Source organism: Dreissena polymorpha, chromosome 7, assembly GCF_020536995.1.
Source record: "Dreissena polymorpha isolate Duluth1 chromosome 7, UMN_Dpol_1.0, whole genome shotgun sequence".
NCBI classification, from domain to species: Eukaryota; Metazoa; Mollusca; class Bivalvia; order Myida; family Dreissenidae; genus Dreissena; species Dreissena polymorpha.
Window position 1 is genome coordinate 54,644,861 of NC_068361.1, and position 23,966 is coordinate 54,668,826.

The 23,966-nt window shown below is 34.2% G+C and overlaps 1 protein-coding gene across 2 annotated transcripts in view; it reads right to left on the reverse strand.

The window, feature by feature from the left end:
- LOC127838312 (uncharacterized) overlaps nucleotides 1-17,203 on the reverse strand; it is an 87,742-nt gene extending 70,539 nt beyond the window's left edge. Inside the window, exons 1-3 of one of the 2 annotated variants that reach the window (XM_052365974.1) lie at nucleotides 17,065-17,203; nucleotides 8,039-8,181; nucleotides 7,644-7,682 (exon numbers count right to left, since the gene is read on the reverse strand). In XM_052365974.1, the coding sequence (XP_052221934.1) occupies nucleotides 7,644-7,682; nucleotides 8,039-8,108 (109 nt within the window). In that variant the 5' untranslated portion in view covers nucleotides 8,109-8,181; nucleotides 17,065-17,203. Of the gene's footprint in view, nucleotides 1-7,643; nucleotides 7,683-8,038; nucleotides 8,182-10,969; nucleotides 11,366-17,064 lie in introns of those variants that run through there. The other variant, XM_052365973.1, reaches the window with a different exon arrangement.
- Nucleotides 17,204-23,966: the final 6,763 nt, after the last annotated feature.

Consider the following 23,966-nt stretch of genomic DNA (forward strand, 5'->3'; position numbering starts at 1 on the left):
ACTTAGGTTTGGTTATATGTTCAATGAACAAAAGTTATATTTCTCTTGTTTGTTATCAGTCTAATTGAATTTTCAAGGCATGTCACACGCGAGTCTCACTCACATTTCATTTTGTGACACTTTTTAGGCACCAACTGAAGTGGAGGCTTTATTGCCAGCACATCAGACATGGGTGCAGTTTGACTTACTCCACAGTGAACACTGCTCAACAAACACAAAAGTACTTGCTGTTCAAGCAACTACCCCAGAATGATTAGGTTGTTTGAAGTGCTTCAATTTTAATGACAATTGTCATCAAGTGCAATATCACATTATATAAACCCAAATCCTCCAAAAACAGCACTGCTTTTGATGCTAACTTGAGTGCAAAAGCTGTGCGCATGCATCAAACAATGTAGTCAGGCATTGAAATATAGTTCTTTTTAAATTAAGATTCCCAATTATGTCCGACCAATAACTGCATTGCCTACACCTGTCAGCAAGGTGTTCTTAGAACACATGGTGTCAATACCATGCTACATAATTAATTAACTCCATATCAAATGCTAGTCCACAACCATCTAATTATGTATATGTGACGACTACATGTATTTAAAAGTAATTGTGTAATTATTGACTGTTTTATGTCTTGTTTATGAGCTACAGTCTGCCTCCTCTGTTGTTTGATAAGGTTTTGGAGTAAAGTCTAATAAAAGCTTACTTCCTTGCACAATTGTGAACTATCGACATAAAATATTTAATGTCAGGTTATATTATTTACATTTAAAGAAAATGTTGTGTCACATCAACCTGCCATTTTTGAGCTAAAAAGAACCTCAGTATGTCAGTTATGTTATATGTAAATTATGAAATTCCTTCAATAATGTTTTACCCTCGCTTCTGCAGAACAGACTAGATGTAGGGTTAAACATGAATCAGATCTGGGAGGGGCACACCTGTTACAGACTAGATGTAGGGTTAAACATGAATCAGATCTGGGAGGGGCACCCCTGTTACAGACTAGATGTAGGGTTAAACATGAATCAGATCTGGGAGGGGCACCCCTGTTACAGACTAGATGTAGGGTTAAACATGAATCAGATCTGGGAGGGGTAGACCTGTTACAAACTAGATGTAGGGTTAAACATGAATCAGATCTGGGAGGGGCAGACCTGTTACAGACTAGATGTAGGGTTAAACATGAATCAGATCTGGGTGGGGCAGACCTGTTACAGACTAGATGTACATGTAGGGTTAAACATGAATCAGATCTGGGAGGGGCAGACCTGTTACGGACTAGCTGTACATGTAGGGTTAAACATGAAGCAGATCTGGGAGGGGCAGACCTGTTTGCCTTGGGGTAACATTATATTAAGAGATACAATTGAATACCTCTATATAACAGGAGGCAGTTCAATTGAAAATCAATAATTCACACCCAGATGGCCGCATTTAAAATTACTGCATACATAATTCATTATCATTTAGATGGCAGTCAATTAAAGTACCTTAATTTACCCATTATCATACCCATTACTATTATTTTACCAAGCCTTTTTAAGCTTGAACATAATCATACTGAAGAGAAAAATTTGAGAGATTTGTCCATGATTAACATCTGCCTTAAATGTCTTGATTTGTCAAGGAAAGAGACATGCTTATGATTCCTATGTACAACAGCATACAACGTTTGCTACAAACATGCATAGATCTGGCAAAACTTTCAACTGTGACTGTATTTCTGTACATTTTCATGCAAAGAAACATGATATGTTTTATGTAATGAAACAATTCATTCTGGAAACGTATACAAAGACAATACTGATACAAGAATGTGGCAGTCAAAAAAAGATCTTCAAAACAATCATAGAACACAAACAATGCACTTATACATGAACATAAACATTCTAACAGAACCTTAACCACTTTTAAAGTTACCACAACAGATGTCATATTCTTTATTATTCAAAAGCTAAACATGGCCCATTATTACTTTATGATATTTACTATATGAGTAACATGCCATTTCAACATAATAACATTTAAATGTTAAATTAGGTAGTTATTTAAATATACCTTACAATGTTTATAACTCCTTTCTTTCAAGCATGTTTTACCAGTCGTACTATAGACCAGCGAGTGTCCGATATTTATGACTACATATCATATTTAACTATTTAACAAGTACCAATCAATTGCCTTCATTAAGGTTTAGATACCGGTATATACCGAACCTAATCTAAAGCACAATAAATTCAGTATAATAATGATAGCTTGAAAGATCACAAGCATAGAAATATTTAGCGTTCCCTTGAGATTTCTGTGCCACAAGAACACCAAGGATCATAGCTTGATCGTAAATCTCAAATCACAATAAGTTTGTAGGTAAACGAAATTCAATGGAAACCATTGCATTTAAATTTTATTTAAACTGATTTGTAAAGTTTTACAGACACTTCTTTCTTTTTCATGAACATTACTATCTTTGTTACAACAAAATAAACCACCAGTTTTGCAACTTGTATAATGAACAAGAGGGCCATGATGGCCCTGTATCGCTCCACTGTTTTTTCTTTGCCAAAAAAACGTGTAATGCGCATGGGTTGAAATGTACTCAAGCATGTGACTTTCTCTTTCTATCCCTCGTCCCACTGGGCGCTTAAAGTTGGAAGGATGAGCACTTTTATATATGGAAAAAGTTACTACTGTGTTAACTAAACAGACAAAAAAGCCCGGGAATTGTTGCACAGGTCCTTTCGTATAACGTAGGTACATTTATCTCTCCAAAAGATATTGTTGTTCTTTCTATTTCACATATTTTTAGATGCTGAAGATCAAATCTACGCATTTGATTTGAAACAGATTCACAAGACCCATAGGAATCAAAATGCCTTAACCCTTTACCAAACAACACATTTTGGACTTTCCCAATTTGAAAGAGGTTGCAGACGTCAATTGAATTAAAATGGAATATGAAGGAAATGATCAGGTAGGGTAGAAATAATTGTGATAAAAGGAGAAATTGCTCATCAACCCACACATCCCTAAGACCAACAGGCCTGAGAATATTATGATAATCTAAAGATTATTTCTTTATATTTATAAATGTATTTAATTAAGTAATACATTTGACTTCTAAGATCAATTCATAACTTATATTAAGAAAATTATAAAATGGTCAGAAATATATATGGATTGTTGAGCAATTGACAATCATTTCAACAATTCATGATCAGTCACGATTCACAAATGGAACAATGAATCATTAGTTATTAAAAAGCAGCATATACGATAGTTAAGAACATTGCACTTCATTAATTTCAACACCTTCTCTTGGATACAAAGTTTGAGTTTACCGTGCAGTATCATATATTGACTTTCCTTGAAATAATTATGTTCATGGAAGTTGTGTTTTTAAAATCAATAATATATTATTAAACTGGTTTTAACACTACAAAAAAGACATGAAATTAACATGTCATCCAAAATATTTTCATCCGGATATATGGTCACTTTCGACATATTTAAATAAAAACCGACTTTTTTCAGTTTATAAGAAAAACATTCATAACACACGTTCTTACTTCAATGCCTTTGTAAGCAGTCACCATCTGACCTAAAATGGCACTAAACAGGGTTTTATCTCATGTTTACAAGATGTTGATGTTGTTGTTGGTCACAGCCAAACGGCCGCAGTAATCTCCACTGGTAAACGTCATATGTTCAGTTTTGTGACCCCCGGGGCCGGGTCAAATTTGAGCCCAGGGGAATAATTTGAACAAATTTGGTAGAGGACTATTAGATATCACTACATACCAAATTTAGTAGCCCTAGGCTCTATAATTAAGAACAAGAAGATTTTTAAAGTTTGCACAAAACAGGCCTTATTTAAGCATATGTTCATTTTTGTGACCCCTGGGGCAAGGTCAAATTTGTTCCTAGGGGCATAATTTGAACAAACTAAGTAGAGAACTATTAGATGTCACTACCTACCGAATTTGGTAGAAATAGGCCCAATGGTTATGGACAAGAAGATTTTTATAGTTTGCACAAAATGGGCCTTATATAAGCATATGTTCAATTTTGTGACCCCTGGGGAACGGTCAAATTTGATCCCAGGGGCTTAATTTGAACAAACTTGGTAGAGGACTATAAGATGTCATTACATACCAAATTTGGTAGCCCTATGCCATACGGTTATGGACAAGAAGATTTTTAAAGTTTGCACAAAAAAGGCCTTATATAAGCAAATTTTCGATTTTTTGACCCCCCAGGGCAGGGTCAAATTTGACCCCAGGGGCATAATTTGAACAAACTTGGTAGAGGACCATTAGATGTCACTACATACCAAATTTGGTAGCCCTAGGCCCAATGGTTATGGACAAGAAGATTTTTAAAGTTTTCACAAAATAGGCCTTATATAAGCAAATGTTCAATTTTTTTACCCCCCGGGGCAGGGTCAAATTTGACCCCAGGGGCATAATTTGAACAAACTTGATAGAGGACTATAAACTGTCACTACATACAAAATTTGGTATCCCTAGGCCCAATGGTTATGGACAATAAGATTTTTAAAGTTTGCACAAAATAGGCCTTATATAAGCAAATTTTCAATTTTTTAACCCCCCGGGGCAGGGTCAAATTTGACCCCAGGGGCATAATTTGAACAAACTTGGTAGAGGACTATAAGATGTCACTACATAGCAAATTTGGTAGCCCTAGGCCCAATGGTTATGGACAAGAAGATTTTTAAAGTTTGCACAAAATAGGCCTTATATAAGCAAATGTTCAATTTTTTAACCCCCCGGGGCAGGGTCAAACTTGATTCCAGGGGCATAATTTGAACAAACTTGGTAGAGGACTATAAGATGTCACTACATGGCAAATTTGGTAGCCCTAGGCCAAATGGTTATGGACAAGAAGATTTTTAAAGTTTGCACAAAATAGGCCTTATATAAGCAAATTTTCGATTTTTTAACCCCCCGGGGCAGGGTCAAATTTGACCCCAGGGGCATAATTTGAACGAACTTGGTAGAGGACTATAAGATGTCACTACATAGCAAATTTGGTATCCCTAGGCCCAATGGTTATGGACAAGAAGATTTTTAAAGTTTGCACAAAATAGGCCTTATATAAGCAAATTTTAAATTTTTTAACCCCCCGGGGCAGGGTCAAATTTGACCCCAGGGGAATAATTTGAACAAACTTGGTAGAGGACTATAAGATGTCACTACATGGCAAATTTGGTAGCCCTAGGCCAAATGGTTATGGACAAGAAGATTTTTAAAGTTTGCACAAAATAGGCCTTATATAAGCAAATTTTCAATTTTTTAACCCCCCGGGGCAGGGTCAAATTTGACCCCAGGGGCATAATTTGAACAAACTTGGTAGAAGACAATAAGATGTCACTACATACCAAATTTGGTAGCCCTATGCCATACGGTTATGGACAAGAAGATTTTAAAGTTTGCACAAAATAGGCCTTATATAAGCAAATTTTCGATTTTTTGACCCCCCGGGGCAGGGTCATATTTGACCCCAGGGGCATAATTTGAACAAACTTGGTAGAGGACTATAAGATGTCACTACATACCAAATTTGGTAGCCCTAGGCCTAATGGTTATGGACAAGAAGATTTATAAAGTTTGCACAAAATAGGCCTTATATAAGCAAATTTTCAATTTTTTGACCCCCCGGGGCAGGGTCAAATTTGACCCCAGGGGCATAATTTGAACAAATTTGAAAGAGGTTCACCACAGGAACATTCCTGAGAAATTTCATCAGATTTTGACCAGTAGTTTAGGAGAAGAAGATGTTTAAAGAAAAAGTTAACGCATGCACGCACGCACGCACGCACGGACGCACGCACGCACACACGACGGACACAGGCCCATGACATAAGCGCTGGCCTTTGGCCAGTGGAGCTAAAAAAATACAAATATAGTTAATAATCAGATCAATGATGTTATAACTGTATAAATGAAAATTATTACCTGCATAATCTGCTAAATTCTCAGTAATCAATAATTGTTAAAAATAAATGTTGTTTTTTTATTGTTGTACTTTTCTGTTGGTAATTCAGAATACATTTATTTCTGAACATGGGTTACTAATGTTTTAGTTCCTTGCAATGTTATCTTCTCCATTTGCAACAAAATTACATAATTCATGCATACAGAAGAGAAAAAGCTTGTAGAATTTGACTTCAATATTATAATTGCAGACAGAAATAGTTAAACAACTTTGCATCACTACAGTACAGGCAACGTGTACTTTGACAAAAAACGCGTGTCTGCGGTGTTCAATTTTCCCGATGGGTGACATTTCGCGGGGGGCGGACACGCTACTGACCGCGGTGTTTGGCGAACACCCGAAATCGCCGCAATTGCACGCTATCGTTAACAGGAACACCCGTGATCACTGCGATGCTGCGCAGCCACCGTAAACACCTGTCTGCGAGGGTCATTCACGCGTTTTAAATGTACATGTACATTTACAAAATAAAATCATATACTTCATGTACATGTATATATTATGTCACATTTATGCGTACTTAAACTCAGGCAGTACGTTAAGTCGGAAACTAAAACTAAGCGTTTAGATGATCAATACGATTAACTTTTATGGTGTTAATCAATGCCATTGCCCTTTTTGTTTTCACAAAATTGGGTTTCATTTCTTCCGATTTCCAGAAAATGACTTGTACATGTTGCATGAAATCTAAATATGGCGTGTTACAGCGTGTTTGATTTTTATTTTATTCATATGAAATGTCAGTTCCAAATCATTCGCAAGCTACCCTGGTACTTAAGAAGAAATTCACTACGAAACTTTAAATCGAAATTAAAAGATCCCAATGTTGTCTGCGCTACGAAGATTTTGGGTAAAAAATAAATACATCCACGCCAATTTTCGCGCGCTTTTTATGGTTCAGAACAAAGAAAATGAAAATATCATGGGCATACATGTATATACATGTATTTATTTGTGGCTACAATTTGTAACAGAACATGAACTCTACACAACGCGCGCACTAGGCGTCAGGGGATTTGCGAATGTTGAAATACACCTGTTCTGATTGGGCGCTTATTTCATCAAATCTTTAAATAGAAACATATGCCGAAATTCATTTGATAGTTTAGAGATATGGCGAACGTTTGTGATTTTTGCATTTCTATCACACTTTTATCATCAACATTGACCAGAATTTGAATGAAATCGGAAATCTCGGGATTATCGGTTAATGGACAGAGACGGGAATTTTTGCATGTATGTGGTAATCAATTGTGATTGTTCGTAATCATTTTAATTTTTTAGACACCAAATGACACCTATAACATTCAAACGCACGGTAGATTCTTTCTGCGAATTGGTACCGACCTACGTTTATGTTTAATTATTTTAGTTCTAGCGAACACGATGAACACGGCGGTAGATATTATGGGTCCGCGGTGATTTGCGGTGTCCACCTTATGGAAAACGGCCCCCGCGAATATTTGATCTGAACACCCATCGTGGAGGTCGTTTGGTAAGCGAACACCATAAAATGAACACCGCGACGAGTGGCGTTTGTCAAAGTACACGTTGCCTGTACTGTACATGCCAACATCCCCAAATACATGAAGATGACAATAGCAAAAATATGTCGTTGTGCTGTTACATACTCTTTTTATCGATAATAACATCCATCCAATGGGGTTCAGCTAAAATATGCAGGATAACGCAATAAATTATACATCACAACAGGGATATCTTTTATCTTTATTGGCTTGCATAACATTCCTTTTACGGGTATTATATATATAATAAACAATCACACATTTTCAGAGCATTCTTCCTCTGCAGACTACTACATTTCATATTTTGCCAGATGAATCAATAAAGAAGCAAGAGCATATTAAATATTTTGTTCTGTCTTTATGTATTTTACGGATTGATAAGGCCTGTATTATGTTAAGATATTAAACAGATATGTTATAAATGTTAATATGACCAAGAACTATTATTCCTATGTGCAAAAATGCAGGTCTATGAAGCACAACAAAACATGTACACATACATTCAGTAGAGTCGCGGAGTATTCCATCGTCATCAAGGTCAAAGTCTTCGCTGTATCCCAGATACGCCATGGCTGAGCCTGGGATCTCATGCAGGGGTCTGTCAGGATGCAAGTATCAGGATCTCACGCCTCTTCATGGCTTACTGCAAGCAAGATTAAATATCTTTAAACATGGTATACCCTCAGAATTTAGATTTAGTTTGGCTTACACATCCCCCATGGGTATTTAAAACTTAACTTAAATCCCTTGGTACTAACATCTTTTCAGATTTTAGATATTTTTATGCCAATACATAACCTCCGAGATTTATGTCATTTCTATTTTTGCCTTATATGAATAAGGCTTTTTGTTTTTTGGTTGGTTTACAAAAACGCAGGTGGAATAAATGTGGTTAAGGAATAAAAATAAAATGAGGAAATTGTCTTTTTTAAGTATTCCCTCCGCTGCCAATTCACATACAATAATAAAATTAATCTTCAATTTGATCTAGCAAAACCAAATTCGGTTGTACAACACAAAAGTTTCACACACAAAATTCGCCATATTGGATACAGTAATCTGATTAAAGCATGTCCCAAATTCACTTTACTTGTACTTCTGAAAAAATGAAGAAATAATGTTTGTGTTTTTGAAATTCTTAAACAAACTTATCATCAATACTTGCCTGAATTGGCTTTTTGAAATAGAAATTGTGATTATATCGGATTATTTGGAAATGTATTGAGAAATTATGTTTCCACTTGTTGATTGACACAGAATGATTTACAACTTGAGCTCGGTACTAATTTGACTTTTTAAGATTCTTTGTATGTGTTTTGAATAGGAAATATTTGTTGTACTACATTTGTGAGCAAGTTATTATGTTATCAATAAGTAAAATGAAATGTTTATCAATTTAAAGTTTATTATGTAATTTGTTGTACAAATGTTATTTATGCTAAAACTTTGTTGTTTATTTCGTTTGGTTACAGTAATTGATACAAAAATATACTGGTAACTGTAACCTGACTGGTTCAAGTGGTGGTTGTTTGGCATAAGTCAAATAGTCTAATAGTGTTTCAATTGACCGCAAAGCTTTAATAAGTTGATGAATGATTATTTCAATATGTGTTGTATCCCAAACTTATCATAAAAATGTGTTATGTAAATGTTGCAGATATGTATAGTAAAGTCACTTTTTAAAATATGTTTATAACCTAGGTTTGCTTACATGTATAAAGACTACTATTATTTCGATAAAAAAGTATTTCTTATAATTCAAAGGTCACCCGTTAGAAATGATGTATTTAAACATCATCAAAAAGTTGTATTACGTTTTTTTCCTGAAGGGATTTAAAAATTCCCATTTCTCATTTAAAAGTTTAACAACATTTTTTTTTTAGATTTCAACATTTAGTTCATCTTTCATCAAACTCTAAAAGATGAACCTAACTAAATATATTATTGAAAACACTTATATGCCCAACTTTTAAGCATTTTAAGCAAAACAATAACAACATCAATCCTGAATTAATTGTTGTCAAAATGCCGCGATTTTTCCCAATCCAAAGGGATGTGGCACATTCCCAAAATGGTGAAAAAACACAACCTTTAGGGGTAAAAGTTTTCTCCGAGTTCATACTATACTGGCAACTAAAACAGAAGCATTAATGTAATAACTTTGAAACTCACACACATGGTAGCTATGAGCATATGTGCAACCCTGCACTACAATGTTTTTGGAATTTTGATCTGACCCCTAGGTCAAAAGTTATGGGGGTTGGGGCGAGGCCGGGTCAGAGATTTTCACTCATTTTTTATGTTATTTTACATTAATTTCTTCATTTCTGCACCAATTTACTTGAAATTGATACTGAACATCTCTTATGACAATACGGACAATCTCAACTATGCATGGCCCCATTACCAACCCTGTGGCACCCCGCCCACATAGACCACACCCACCCAAAATTGCCTTTTACTATAACTTCTTCATTTCCACACCGATTCACTTCTAATTGATACTGAACTTCTCTTATGACAATACCGTCAATCTCAACTATGCATAGCCCCATTACCATTCCTGGGGCGCCCCGCCCACATAGGCCACACCCATAAAAAATTGCCTTTTACTTAACTTCTTCATTTCTACACCGATTATCTTCTAATTGATACTGAACTTCTCTTAAGACAATACGGTCAATCTCAACTATGCATGGCCCCATTACCAACCCTGGGGCGCCCCTGGGTAAAACATGCGGCGTGGGGATACGCGTCGGCCTCTGCCGCGCCATTTCTAGTTTTGATTTGAAACTAACACTAAAAATGTGTGCATAATCTTTAAGTTGGTATGAAAAGTCACATTGTTTGCCAAAAAAGCCAAAACTGACCACTAGCATACAATATTTGGACAATAAGTATTTGCTTGTGGACAAGAAGAATTTGCAATGAACTTGTCTGACAACAAATGATTCATTTAAACATTCCACACCCATGAACCTCATGCTCAGTCAATGATAATATGAACATTATCACTTATTATTTGATATTTATACATATATATTTTAAATAATTAAAACATTTATTTATATATCACATTCATACAATACAAATATAATACAAATTATGCATGTACACTTACAATTGAAACACCAAATAATTAAAAATCAAATAACAAACATTACTAAAAAAATATCCATTACTTCAAATTTATAATCAATTCAGTATATGTACTTATGACAAAACAAAAAACATATAATTACCATGATAATGAAATATAATTTAAATATAAAAAACATTGGTAATTGTGTTAAAAATATTGTGCACATCACCAAAGCATAATATGACATGTGCAAAATAATGTCTTCTTTTGTGAGCAGAATTAATAATTATGAAATTACAACGCAGATATTTCAAGTATTAAATAAAATAATGAGAGGAAAGTCTATTACCTTCATAACAAATACTCCTCAATAACAACAAACACTAGATTCTAGACCATTAATCGGAGTGAATGTTTAATGCATTGTTTCAGGTTAAGAGCATTTTAGCATACGAGCAACTCTCTGGGAAAACAGGGCTTAATGCATGTATGTAGTGTTTTCCCAGATAAGCCTATACAGTCCACACAGGCTAATCAGGGACGACACTTTCCTCCTGGATTTTTGCTAAGAAGAGACTTCCTTTGAGAGAAAAATTCCATAAAAGTGAAAAGTGTAGTCCCTGCAGTCGGCACAGTCTCATCTGGGAAGACTCTTTGCGCACAATGACATGCATTAAGACCCATTTCCCCAGAGCAAGGACTCATATCTACCGGTAAATCCCAGGACACAGAGATCACAGTCTAAACACACCCAAAAGTGGACCAGAAGATATCTTTGCCTTCCACTGATACCATCCAATCCTCCACAGTGTAAAAGATCTTCTAAACAAATGTAAGGCCCACATAACAAGCGGATCAAACTTGAATCAATCAGCGTTTAATTTGGATCCCTTCCAAATTATGTTGGCATCCGGCCTGACTATGTCAACAATCTAAGTAAATACATCTGAATCATTTGTATACAACTGTATTGTTCCTTATTTACAAAATGCTGATTTACTGGTGGTCGACAGGTATCTTTAATTGATATTGATCTGTTATTCGTTGGGGGGTTTAAAAAAAAAAAAAGGGTACAAACATTTTATAAAAAAGATAGTTTTTAACAAAAAAATGTCATGTGAACTATTTACAATACTTCAGCCGTTTTGGTGTAACATAGTAAATGATCTAGTCATAAAATAAATTGACAAATATTTCTGCATTTTATAAAAATGTCAAAAAATTATTTCAGAAAACAGGGGTTTTTATCCTTCTTGAAGACGCGTTGAATATCGGCCTTTTCCCCTAGACGAAATTTTCCCCTCTTACAGAGATTTTCCCCAAAACAATGATATCTATAAACAAGAAATATCTTTAAAAAAGATATACGGCGTTGATTGTGGTTGCAGTTAATGAAAGGTAAAGACTTCAATGAATGAGATCAAAGATAGCGAATGTCTTTTTCTGTGCAGTTCTTAGCTGCAGCAAACGCAGTACGGGATGATACGCGGAGTTTTCGCGGCTTATTTTACATTATTACATATTGCTGGTCATAAACGTATAGATACAAAACAGAAAACCAAAAGAAGAATGGAAGTGAAATTTAAACATATGAGTCAACCGGCCACATGCGAAGTATCCGTATATATTTTAAATATTTATACGCGCGTTCTTCGAACAAACCTGTTTTAGTGGTTTGTCTGGCATTGCTATTTGATTCGATTTTTAACAGTATCGAGAATCATTGCGCTCATGCTTAATTCATTAGTCAATATGATGGCATAATTCTTGTTAAATTAATTAAAAATAATATTTATCATGGTATTGTTGTAAAACACATTAAGAATCTATTATTGACATACCATATGATATCGCTGGATATTTTTATTTAACATCTGTCTGGTCTAAAGAAAATTCCAGTTCACCTAGTTCACGCTATAGCGTCTTTATTATGTAACGATTATTTTCCTGGCCGTGAACTCCGATCAGCACATAGGGTAGAGACGCAGCGATGACCTGTATGTAAACTCTGACATTCACACACAGTGGCCGCAAATTGACCCGATATACCTCGCGAGTTGAAATGCAATGCATTAAAGTGAGTCTTCGCTTCCACTGCTCTCTATACTTTAACATGTTAACATGTTGACAGGAATATGGAAGTTAGTAATAAATACGAGAAAATAGCCTTTAAGTGCAAACGTTCTCGCGCTGAAAATCTTCTGAAAATAAAAGGTGGACGCACAAACTGTATTCATGTCGAGATTGAGTGTAAAACTGTTTTATCTATTAAGCCTGTTCATTAGATATAAAATTGTTTCATGCTGAACACGCAGTAAAACAGTGTTACAAAGACGCGGACATGTTTCCAATGTTCTGGTCGTATTCTCAAATCAGCCAATGCAGTCAATGAAGTGTATTCATCCAGGGTTTTTTTTCCACTGTTTGGGAAGATAGCCCATGGCTTTGGAATTGGGAATTTTATCTGTATTTTCATGAAATTGGGAAAATAAATTCATTAGCCTTTTTTTCCACACGAAAAGTCAACTGATTAGGGAAATACTAAATTTGATTTTACTCTTTATAATCATTCAAATTAAAAGAAAAAATCATATAATACTTTGTTAGATGTAATAGAATTAAAATTGAGATAAAATACACATAAGACTTCTTTCTAAAAAAAAAAAAAAAAATGTATTTTTTTTTTTTTTGGAAATTGGGAATTTTTTGCCACATTTTGGGAAAAAAGTATACTTTTTGGGATTGGGAACATAGCCGAATTTCGGCTATAAAATCGGGCCAAAAAAAACCCTGATTCATCTGTACTTGGCCGCGGGAAGTTTTATTTGAATTCTATTGGACGCTAACGAAGGTCAGGTTAAGGTGAAAAGCTGGCTTAATACAGCTTACGCCGAAAAAAAATATAAAAAATGTGTAAACCTCTATTCATATAAGTGAACCTGATCCAGCGTAGAACATAGAAACATTGCATAATTAAATAATCTGTTGCCTTGAATTTGTTTTAAAAAAGTAAAATATGTTCAATTGATTATTTAAGACTTTTCTTATTTTTCATTAAAAACTTTTTTTTCAAAAAAGGCCAGACCCTTTCCCCAAAATCAGATAAAAAAACCTGCAAAATATCATTCATTTTCTGCATATACATATAATTATGTACATAAGCATGTATATGTCATTTATGCCATCTATAACCATTAACTTTTCCAAACAAAAAATAAAAGCAAATTCCTCTTATGGCAAATACACAAACATTTTCACGTGGCTCACTTATTAAAACCACTAAATCAGTACGATAACATTCAGTTTTTACTGATATTCAGTTTGATTATGCCTATTCATAACATTCAAGACTGATTATGCCTATCCATAACATTCAAGACTGATTATGTCTATCCATAACATTCAAGACTGATTATGCCTATCCATAACATACAAGACTGATTATGCCTATCCATAACATACAAGACTGATTATGCCTATCCATAACATTCTATATTCAGTTTGATTATGCCTATCCATAACATTCAAGACTGATTATGCCTATCCATAACATTCAAGACTGATTATGTCTATCCATAACATTCAAGACTGATTATGCCTATCCATAACATTCAAGACTGATTATGCCTATCCATAACATACAAGACTGATTATGCCTATCCATAACATTCAAGACTGATTATGCCTATCCATAACATTCAAGACTGATTATGCCTATCCATAACATTCAAGACTGATTATGCCTATCCATAACATTCAAGACTGATTATGCCTATCCATAACATACAAGACTGATTATGCCTATCCATAACATACAAGACTGATTATGCCTATCCATAACATTCTATATTCAGTTTGATTATGCCTATCCATAACATTCAAGACTGATTATGCCTATCCATAACATTCAAGACTGATTATGTCTATCCATAACATTCAAGACTGATTATGCCTATCCATAACATTCAAGACTGATTATGCCTATCCATAACATACAAGACTGATTATGCCTATCCATAACATTCAAGACTGATTATGCCTATCCATAACATTCAAGACTGATTATGCCTATCCATAACATTCAAGACTGATTATGCCTATCCATAACATTCAAGACTGATTATGCCTATCCATAACATACAAGACTGATTATGCCTATCCATAACATACAAGACTGATTATGCCTATCCATAACATTCTATATTCAGTTTGATTATGCCTATCCATAACATTCAGTTTTTACTGGTATTCAGTTTGATTATGCCTATCCATAACATTCAAGACTGATTATGCCTATCCATAACATTCAAGACTGATGGTTAGTTCCTAATTTTTTAATCGTACAGTGCATTTTACCAAAAATGCATCATAAATGTTGGCAGCTGTAAATGCCCAATATTCCCATAAAACATAACACATTCCTTAGTTGAACCATACATAACAAGAGCACCGCCTTGCGGGTGCAGACCGCTCATCTATTTTCTTTTTAAAGGTGAAGGGACTCTCATTTTCAATCACAAAGGAGGGAGGGGTGGAGTGAAGAGGGGTGCATTGTGTGGGGGTGTGGACATTTATTACATTATCTTCCAAAAATGCGAAAAAAAGGAAAAAAAAAATCAGGGGGGGAGGGGGGGGGGTGGGGGGGTTGAGGTGGGGATTCTTGGGTGCGATGGTTGGACGGTATTTGAAACTTAAAATAATAAAAATAAATATTTGTGTTTTTTAACCGTTTCAAAAAAAAAAATGGGGGGGGGGTGAGGTGGGGGGGTATAGTGTGAGGGTGTGGTGGTAATTTGTCAATTTGTCAGATGATCTTAAAAAAAAAAAAAAATAGGGGGGGATTCGGGGGGGGAGGGGGGGGGGGGGTGCACGGGCGATGGTTTGGGTGGAGTCTGTTGTGGTATGTCAGGTAAGAGTAGTTTTGTCAAAGTATCAATCAAATCTAATCATAAATAAAGAAGTTATGGCAATTTTAGCAAAATTTAATAATTTGACCTTGAGAGTAAAGGTCATTCAAAGGTCAAGGTAAAATTCAACTTGTCAGGTACAGTAACCTCATGATAGCATGAAAGTATTTGAAGTTTGAAAGCAATAGCCTTGATACTTAAGAAGTAAAGTGGATCGAAACACAAAATTTAACCATATATTCAAAGTTACTAAGTTAAAAAAAGGGCCATAATTCCGTAAAAATGACATCCAGAGTTATGCAACTTGTCCTTTTACTGTAACCTTATGATAGTTTGCGAGTGTTCCAAGTATGAAAGCAATATCTATGATACTTTAGAGGTAAAGTGGACCAAAACACAAAACTTAACCAAACTTTCAATTTTCTAAGTATAAAAGGCCCATAATTCCGTCCAAATGCCAGTCAGAGTTACATAACTTTGCCTGCACAGTCCCCTTACCATAGTTAATAAGTGTTGCAAGTATGAAAGCAATAGCTTTGATACTGTAGGAATAAAGTGGACCTAAACACAAAACATAACCAAATTTTCAATTTTTTAAGTATAAAAAGGGCACATAATTCTGTCAAAATGCCAGTCAGGGTTACATTACTTTGCCTGCACAGTCCCCTTATGATAGTTAGTAAGTGTTGCAAGTATGAAAGCAATAGCTTTGATACTTAAGGAATAAAATGGACCTAAACACAAAACTTAACCAAAATTTTCAATTTTCTAAGTATAAAAAGGGCACATAATTCTGTCAAAATGCATGCCAGAGTTATCTAACTTTGCCTGCCCAGTCCCCTCATGATAGTAAGTAAGTGTACCAAGTTTGAATGCAATAGCATTGATACTTTCTGAAAAAAGTGGACCTAAACGCAAAACTTAACCAAAATTTTCAATTTTCTAAGTATAAAAAGGGCACATAATTCAGTCAAAATGCATGCAAGAGTTATCTAACTTTGCCTGCCCAGTCCCCTCATGATAGTAAGTAAGTGTACCAAGTTTGAATGCAATAGCATTGATACTTTCTGAGAAAAGTGGACCTAAACGCAAAACTTAACCGGACGCCGACGCCGACGCAGACGCCGACGCAGACGCCAAGGTGATGACAATAGCTCATAATTTTTTTTCAAAAAATAGATGAGCTAATAAAATGGAAACTCAGTACTAAAATGCACCTGCATCAACTCTCTCGAATGACTGGGATCAAAACCACCATATACTATATAATTGTCTGGGATCAAAACCACCATATACTATATAATTGTCTGGGATCAAAACCACCATATACTATATAATTGTCTGGGATCAAAACCACCATATACTATATAATTGTCATCATTTCTAGTCCCTAATCCTTGGACTCCAACAGAAGTGCCAATAGACAATACCTTCCAGCTAACTTTAGCCTACGTATAATACGACATAAATTTGTCTTGAAATGTTTACCTTTAAAATAATTAATAATACATCTCATATAACAAAAATAATACAAAACCTTCTTAAAACCTATGTTATATAATCCAGAAAACATGTTACAAGCAATCACATGAAGACACAGTATACATTTATGAGATGAAATAAATGTGTACTTGATTCAATTAATAATTCATTTATTTAATATCAGCAAACTTATCTCAACCACTTTGCGAAAAAGAATGGTATACAACTATGCACTTAAAACACCTATTTGAAATCCTGATATAAATTAATCAGCTTTATGATATAAGTGAGGAATTCACAGTGATAATGATTTATGTCTCAGTTAATAGGTTGCAGGTTAATTCATTACTGCATAGAATCTTTTAAAACCTGGTTCAAATGACATAAACATCTTAACCCTGTTTATTATTTGCATGATCTACAAAACGAAGATTATTTCACACCCATATTTAGCTGAAGGCCCAATCAAGTGGAAAGGATTTAAAGCTCTATCAAGTTTATCATTAAAAACCTATTGAACATGAGATGGGTAATTCTTTCAATATATCTATTCATAAGGTGTGCATTATCAAAATACCTACCAAAGAAAGAAATGCCTTAACATGGTGAATGAAAAAAAATGCTGATTTAAAGATGATGTTTATATATTTTAAGTTTAATATACAGCATTATACACAAAATTGAACATTTTAAGAAATAATGCCTCAAAATAGTGAAAAAAATATTTCAATAGGAGGCTCCTTTGTTTATGCTTTGTGCAGAACACAATAAATATTGGCGGTAATGAATAGAACTGGTTGATGATTGATAAATATTTTTTAAAAATCAATACATGGTTCAACAAAGCCAAAGCTTGGAGACGTTTGTCTTCTCACTAGACACTGACAATCTACAGTGATTTTGAAAGATAAAAAATCACCCAAAAAGTTATTGATTGCATTATGCAAGTTAAACTTACAAAAATTGTTACTTTTTTCTCTTAGTTATTTAAAAGAAAAAAAGTAGACAACATATAATTTTATTCACTCACACATATGGGTTTTCTTTGGTAATTAGATGGTTTTGATTAGGTAAATGGTTGATCTATAGAGAGAAAGATATCACAGTAAACATGAAGCATTGTAGTATTTTACTTGAATATATCTAGACAGTTTGCAATTTTTAAATTAAATAACCTTTATTTATACCAAAAAATTCAAAATTCTAAAATTCAGATCTCTTAAATCATTCTCTTCCCACTGAATCTTCACCAAACTTTCCACATAGGTGCTCTGATAAAAATGGAAGTCATGTTTGAAACTTTGATGTCCTTTTTTTCATGTCATCTATGTCTGTCCATAATTTTAATTCAGTTTGGTATTAAACATAAATGATATGTTATTCACATATTTTTAAATCATATTTATTATATTATTACATATCTATTCATATATGTGTGAAACTCCCTTATTTGACAGTTGAATGCTTCATTATGACAGCTTTTTTATTGCAATAAACACATACATGTACACATCGATATTGGATTAGGCTCTTAAATGGAAGGTGTAATAAGTTTGTATAATTAGACATAGGCATTTGTGTGTGGCTACGAGATTGTCAGAAGTCTTTTGAACTAATTTGCTTTGTTGTTAACATCAAAGTAAATAAATTACAGTGTTATTAATATTCCTTTTATATTCCCCCATCCCATAACACCACAAGAAAAGCTATTTCCCATAAGAAAATTTCTTCAAAATGAGCTGATATTCCCTAACTTTGGAAAATGTATTTCTCTTTCTAAATACTTTTTTTTCCAAAATGGTAGATCCTTTCCCTGATCAAGAAAAAAAAGCTCTGAAACGCTATGCTCTATATTATAACGTCATGAACTATTGACAATTACTGAATTAGCCTATGACTATGTAACACAGTCAGAATTCTTCTACTTCTACTTCTTCTACCGGTTGACGACCACAATCAACTCGTTGATTATTATGTCGTAGTCAGGGTTGTCATTATTAACCGATTGCCGATCGAATTCATCGGTTAAACTCGCCAGACAATCGGTTGTTTTTCCCCGAATCTTTAAAATTGTGATCGCAATTTTTGATCACGCAAACCAACAATAATTGACGAGGAATAACCGTAGTATAGTAGAGCGACACTCGGTCATTCAGTCAGTCCGTTAACTCCGCCTCCGTTAACTCCGCCTAAGAGCTACTGTTTTCAATGAATTTCTCAGCAAGTGGCCAATATTGATTTTTCCAGCTGTCAAATTCTTCTTGGTAAGCACGTCAACCAATCAGCGCTCAGGCAGCCAAATACACGCCGACCCCACGTGAAACTGTATCAAATAGCTGTACATTTCACAGATTATTACTGACCGTATCTCAACGAATGTAGCACTGTAGAGCGTAATTAACTAGTTTTTTCAGTTAGAGAAAAAGTTTCCACATATTAAAAAATGCTCTTCGATTTTCTACCAAAATAAAAGATATTAGCAACCTCTGCGCTACGAAGTTGTTATTCAGCATCTAAATATTAAAGTCCACGCTTTCCCTGAATGACGTGATGTTATACATGAAGTCTAATTTTGGCCTGATTTTCATCTGTACATGAAAAACACGAGATATATGTGTCTCTGTTGCTAGAATTTTCTTAATTTTCCGTGAATAATGAAATCTGAAAATGATTTCGCATAACACATTTAATTATACGCATTTGAAAATACTTCAATTAAATAATTCATTTTGTTATACAAAGGGTCATTACACATAATGTAATCCCATAAGTAGGTAAATAACGTGTTTTGGGATTGCCAAACTATGCATACAGATAGGTCTACATGCATGAATGACCTGACAAGTTATATCACGACCTGGAATGAAAAGTACATCTACTCAGTAAAATTTAAAGAAAGATGCATTTTTATTCTCAGATATTCACTTTCACTTTCGCAAACTTTTCTGAAAGGAGGAACATGTAACAGTTTAGATTGAGTCGTTGATTTGTCGTAATTACTAAATACAAACGGTTCTCAATGCTCTCAAATCGCGTCACGATATTCACGCATGTTCAATGGGAATTCCCAAATGCCACAATTCAATTTGTATATGCACTTGCGTTAAATGGCGGACGACATTCATCGTCAATATTGGCCGTAATTTGGTTTTGAAAAAAAAAGAAATCGTAATAAAACTGGATTATCGGGTAATGGATAGAATTGGAACATGCAAAGATCTATCAATATAATATGTTTTTACATTGTACAGTATATTAAAAATGTGAAAATCTTAAAATTTTCTATTCTTTTTAGACCTCATTTGAACTTTTTATGCTCTGAGAATAGCAGTATTTTGTCCCTAAAATGTCGAGAATTCGTTTTCGGTCAGGGGGTTTCGCCTGAACCCCCTACCAGGGCCTTGCCCTGGACCTACAAGGGGGCCTAGGCAGCCCCCATGACCCCCGGCTGAATCAGTTACTATTCCAAAATGATCTTTTGTTTACAATCATAATGACAACCCTGCGTAGTGTGGGTGTTGAAGAAAAGTTGCAGAATAAACGATTTAAAAGTCCATAATGTACATGTACAGGTTAAAAACAGAGTTCTTTACAGTTTATATAAAGTGTTTGGCCAATTGTACTTTGAAGCACTCAATTGACCCCACAGATACTATGAATTGTTATACATGTTCATGTTTAGACCTGCTGTTGATAAACAATAAGAATCTACTTTTTCAAACAAAATAAATTTATTTATGAATAGCATTTATCTTATATCATAACTGTATACTATAGTGTATACACATGTAGTATCGAAATTAAATATGATATAATAATACGAAATATGTATTTTTGTATGTTCGTTTTTAAACTTTATTTTTATATATAAATAATAACCTGTCTAAGTATAATGTCATGTCACTTTTTGCCAAATTGTTAAAATCAATAATTACGGCACATATGAACATAGACTAAGTGACAGCGCTATTTATCGAATGTTGGGTTTTCATCCGTGATTTCAGCGTCATGTTACCAACGATACGGAGTTTTGAAAATGTGTGCATTTCGATTGACGCGCACCTGTCCTCAATTTATATTCAATTTAAGAATAGCGCCAATGAAACAGATGTCCTCACAAAACTAAATTAAAAAACAAGTCTACACTGTTCACTTACCATTTAAAAATGCGTTACTTATTATCCAACTAACTTGGAATTTTATATTTTATACAATTTCGTTGCAAACAATTTATTCCAGTAATTATTTTACGAAATGTGCCGAGCGATTTTGGACGAAAATAGTTTACAACTATTCGACACGGTAATCTCCCATGCTCGCAAAAAAAAAGGGGGAATGCATGACACTCCTATCGCTAATAAGTAGTATGGGTGCTAAATTATTTACGGACAAATGATTATTAGATGTCTGTTTAAGATGTCAGAATTTTCAATATAAAAATCTCTTTAACAAAAAAGTGACGTTCAAAAAAGACTTACAGTGTACATTTGGGGAAATAAATGGAAATTTAATACTTTAGATCTAATAATAATTTGACATTACCAAATCGCTGCCCAAACCATAGGCGCTCGATGGCAATGTTTTATTTATTTATTTTATTTTATTCTATTCTATTTTTAGTTACCCGTTGTTTATTATAATGCATATACTACACCCCCGGAAACCCGATATGATGTGAAAAGTTGCACGTGCTTGAAAAAGTTTCCTATAAATTTTGCCGAATTTCGGTAGGGTAAGTAAATCCAGTTCTATCATTGTTTAAAGGCATTTTTGAATTAAAATATCTTTTGGTATATGCAAAGGAGGTATTATCATGTATGTTAGAAAAATCCTGGTTATTATTATTCAGGATTTATTGAAATATGGCTATTTGAAGTCGACGATGCTGGAAGTTTTTGCACCGAAAATGATATCAACCAATGTCCCCGAGTAACATATCCGCCAGGTTTCTTAAAAAAATCGTAAATGTGGAGAAAATCGACTTTACATTCAACATGTTGATGAAACAATGATATGACCCGATGCAGTGCCAAAGATGTCAAGATATGACAGGAGTGCAGTTTATTTATAAACTTAAAAGCTCACTATTACAGCTGATTTATGCCAACTCTGGTGCATTTTATATCATTTTCATTGAACTTTGAGGTTTAATAATTATATCCGTTCTGAAGCTTAGTTAATTGCCAGCTTATTTGTATCATTTGTTGTTTTTTATTGTTCGAAAATCATTGTAAATGTAAAGAAATTGATTCATACAGGTAAAAATATACGTCAGTTAGGCAATCTAAAAATTAATATTAATATTTTCTGCCTATAGTTCCAATTATTGGTAGACTTACATAAATCTGAACTAAATTTTGGGGTTAAAAATATACTTGTGGGGTTAAAAAAGATAAAAGAAGCATAAAAGGAATAACCGCATAATGTACCTCTCGATAGAACGTCCGTCCGTTCGCCCTCTCTCTCCTCTCCTCCCCCTCTCTCTTCAAATGTTTTATGCTCGAATCAATATTAACTTATTAAGCAATGTTATTATAAAACATAATAATCTTAAGGGTAAATATCTATATGATTATTGATATTATCGAACAAACATTAGCTTGATTTATGGCTTTTGTCTGCCTTAATATTTATAAAAAACAACAACTTTCGCCTGTTCCTTCTGTGCATAGTACAGAAACAGGGATTGAACAATTGAGGGAGTCCAGTGCAAGTGTTCAGGACATTATGTGCTTGTTTTCTACGTAAGAGTATCATTTACTCCACAATTATTTCAAACAGTAACCAAATTGTAAGTATGAAAAGTCTCAGTGCAAGGAACAAGCATGCAAAGCGCATAAATCAGCTGTAATAGTGAGCTTTTATGTTTATAAATTAACTGCACTCCTGTCATATCTTGACATCTTTGGGACTGCACCGGGTCATATCATTTTTTTCATCAACATGTTGAATGTAAAGTCGAATTTCTCAACCAATACGATTTTTGTTAAGAAACCCTGGCGGATGTGTTACTCGGGGACATTGGTTGATATCATTTTCGGTGCAAAAACTTTTTCACTGGCATACCTTTAAAGAACTTTGTAAATAAAGTGCTGAATAGGGGACACATCCCTGCATCGTCGTCTTCAAATAGCCATATTTCAATAAATCCTGAATAATAATAACCAGGATTTTTCTAACATACATGATAATACCTCCTTTGCATATACCAAAATATATTTTAAATCAAAAATGCATTTAAACAATTATAGAACTGGATTTACTTACCCTACCGAAATTCAGCAAATTTTATCGGAAACTTTTACAAGCACGTCCAACTTTTCACATCATATCGGGTTTCCGGGGGTGTACTTAATCAATAAAAATCTTTCGACAAAACGTCTTCTTAAAAAAAGATAGTTCGACTAGATATTTTCAATATCGAATCTTTTCCAAGCACGTCCAACTTTTCACATCATATCGGGTTTCCGGGGGTTTAGTATGATAATAAATATTTTGACTACTGTTTGATGATAAAAAATGGTAAAAAAGACACTACGAAAACGAGGAATATCTTGTAAATATTCACCGTTCACCATAAATAACGAGCATTTTGTATGTTAAATGTTAAAATCCTTAATCAGTGACAAGTTTATGGTTTCATTCATGCTCTATACAAGCAGCAAAGATGCAGTTTGATTATTTCACAACAAGAAACGGATAACCCCAGTGGTGTAAAAATAACAACGTATATAATCATATGAGACCCTGACAAATGACTGTCGCATTCCCGTCTGATCATGACTCCGTGTTGCTTTTTTCCAGTACCACATTTCAATCATTTATTTATACCATCCCCTCATCGAGCGCATTACTTTCTATTTTAACTACGTACAACATGTAAACGGTAACGATATGTAACTTTGTAAACAATAAGACAATAACGATTATATGTTATCTTCAAGTATATGGTTCTAT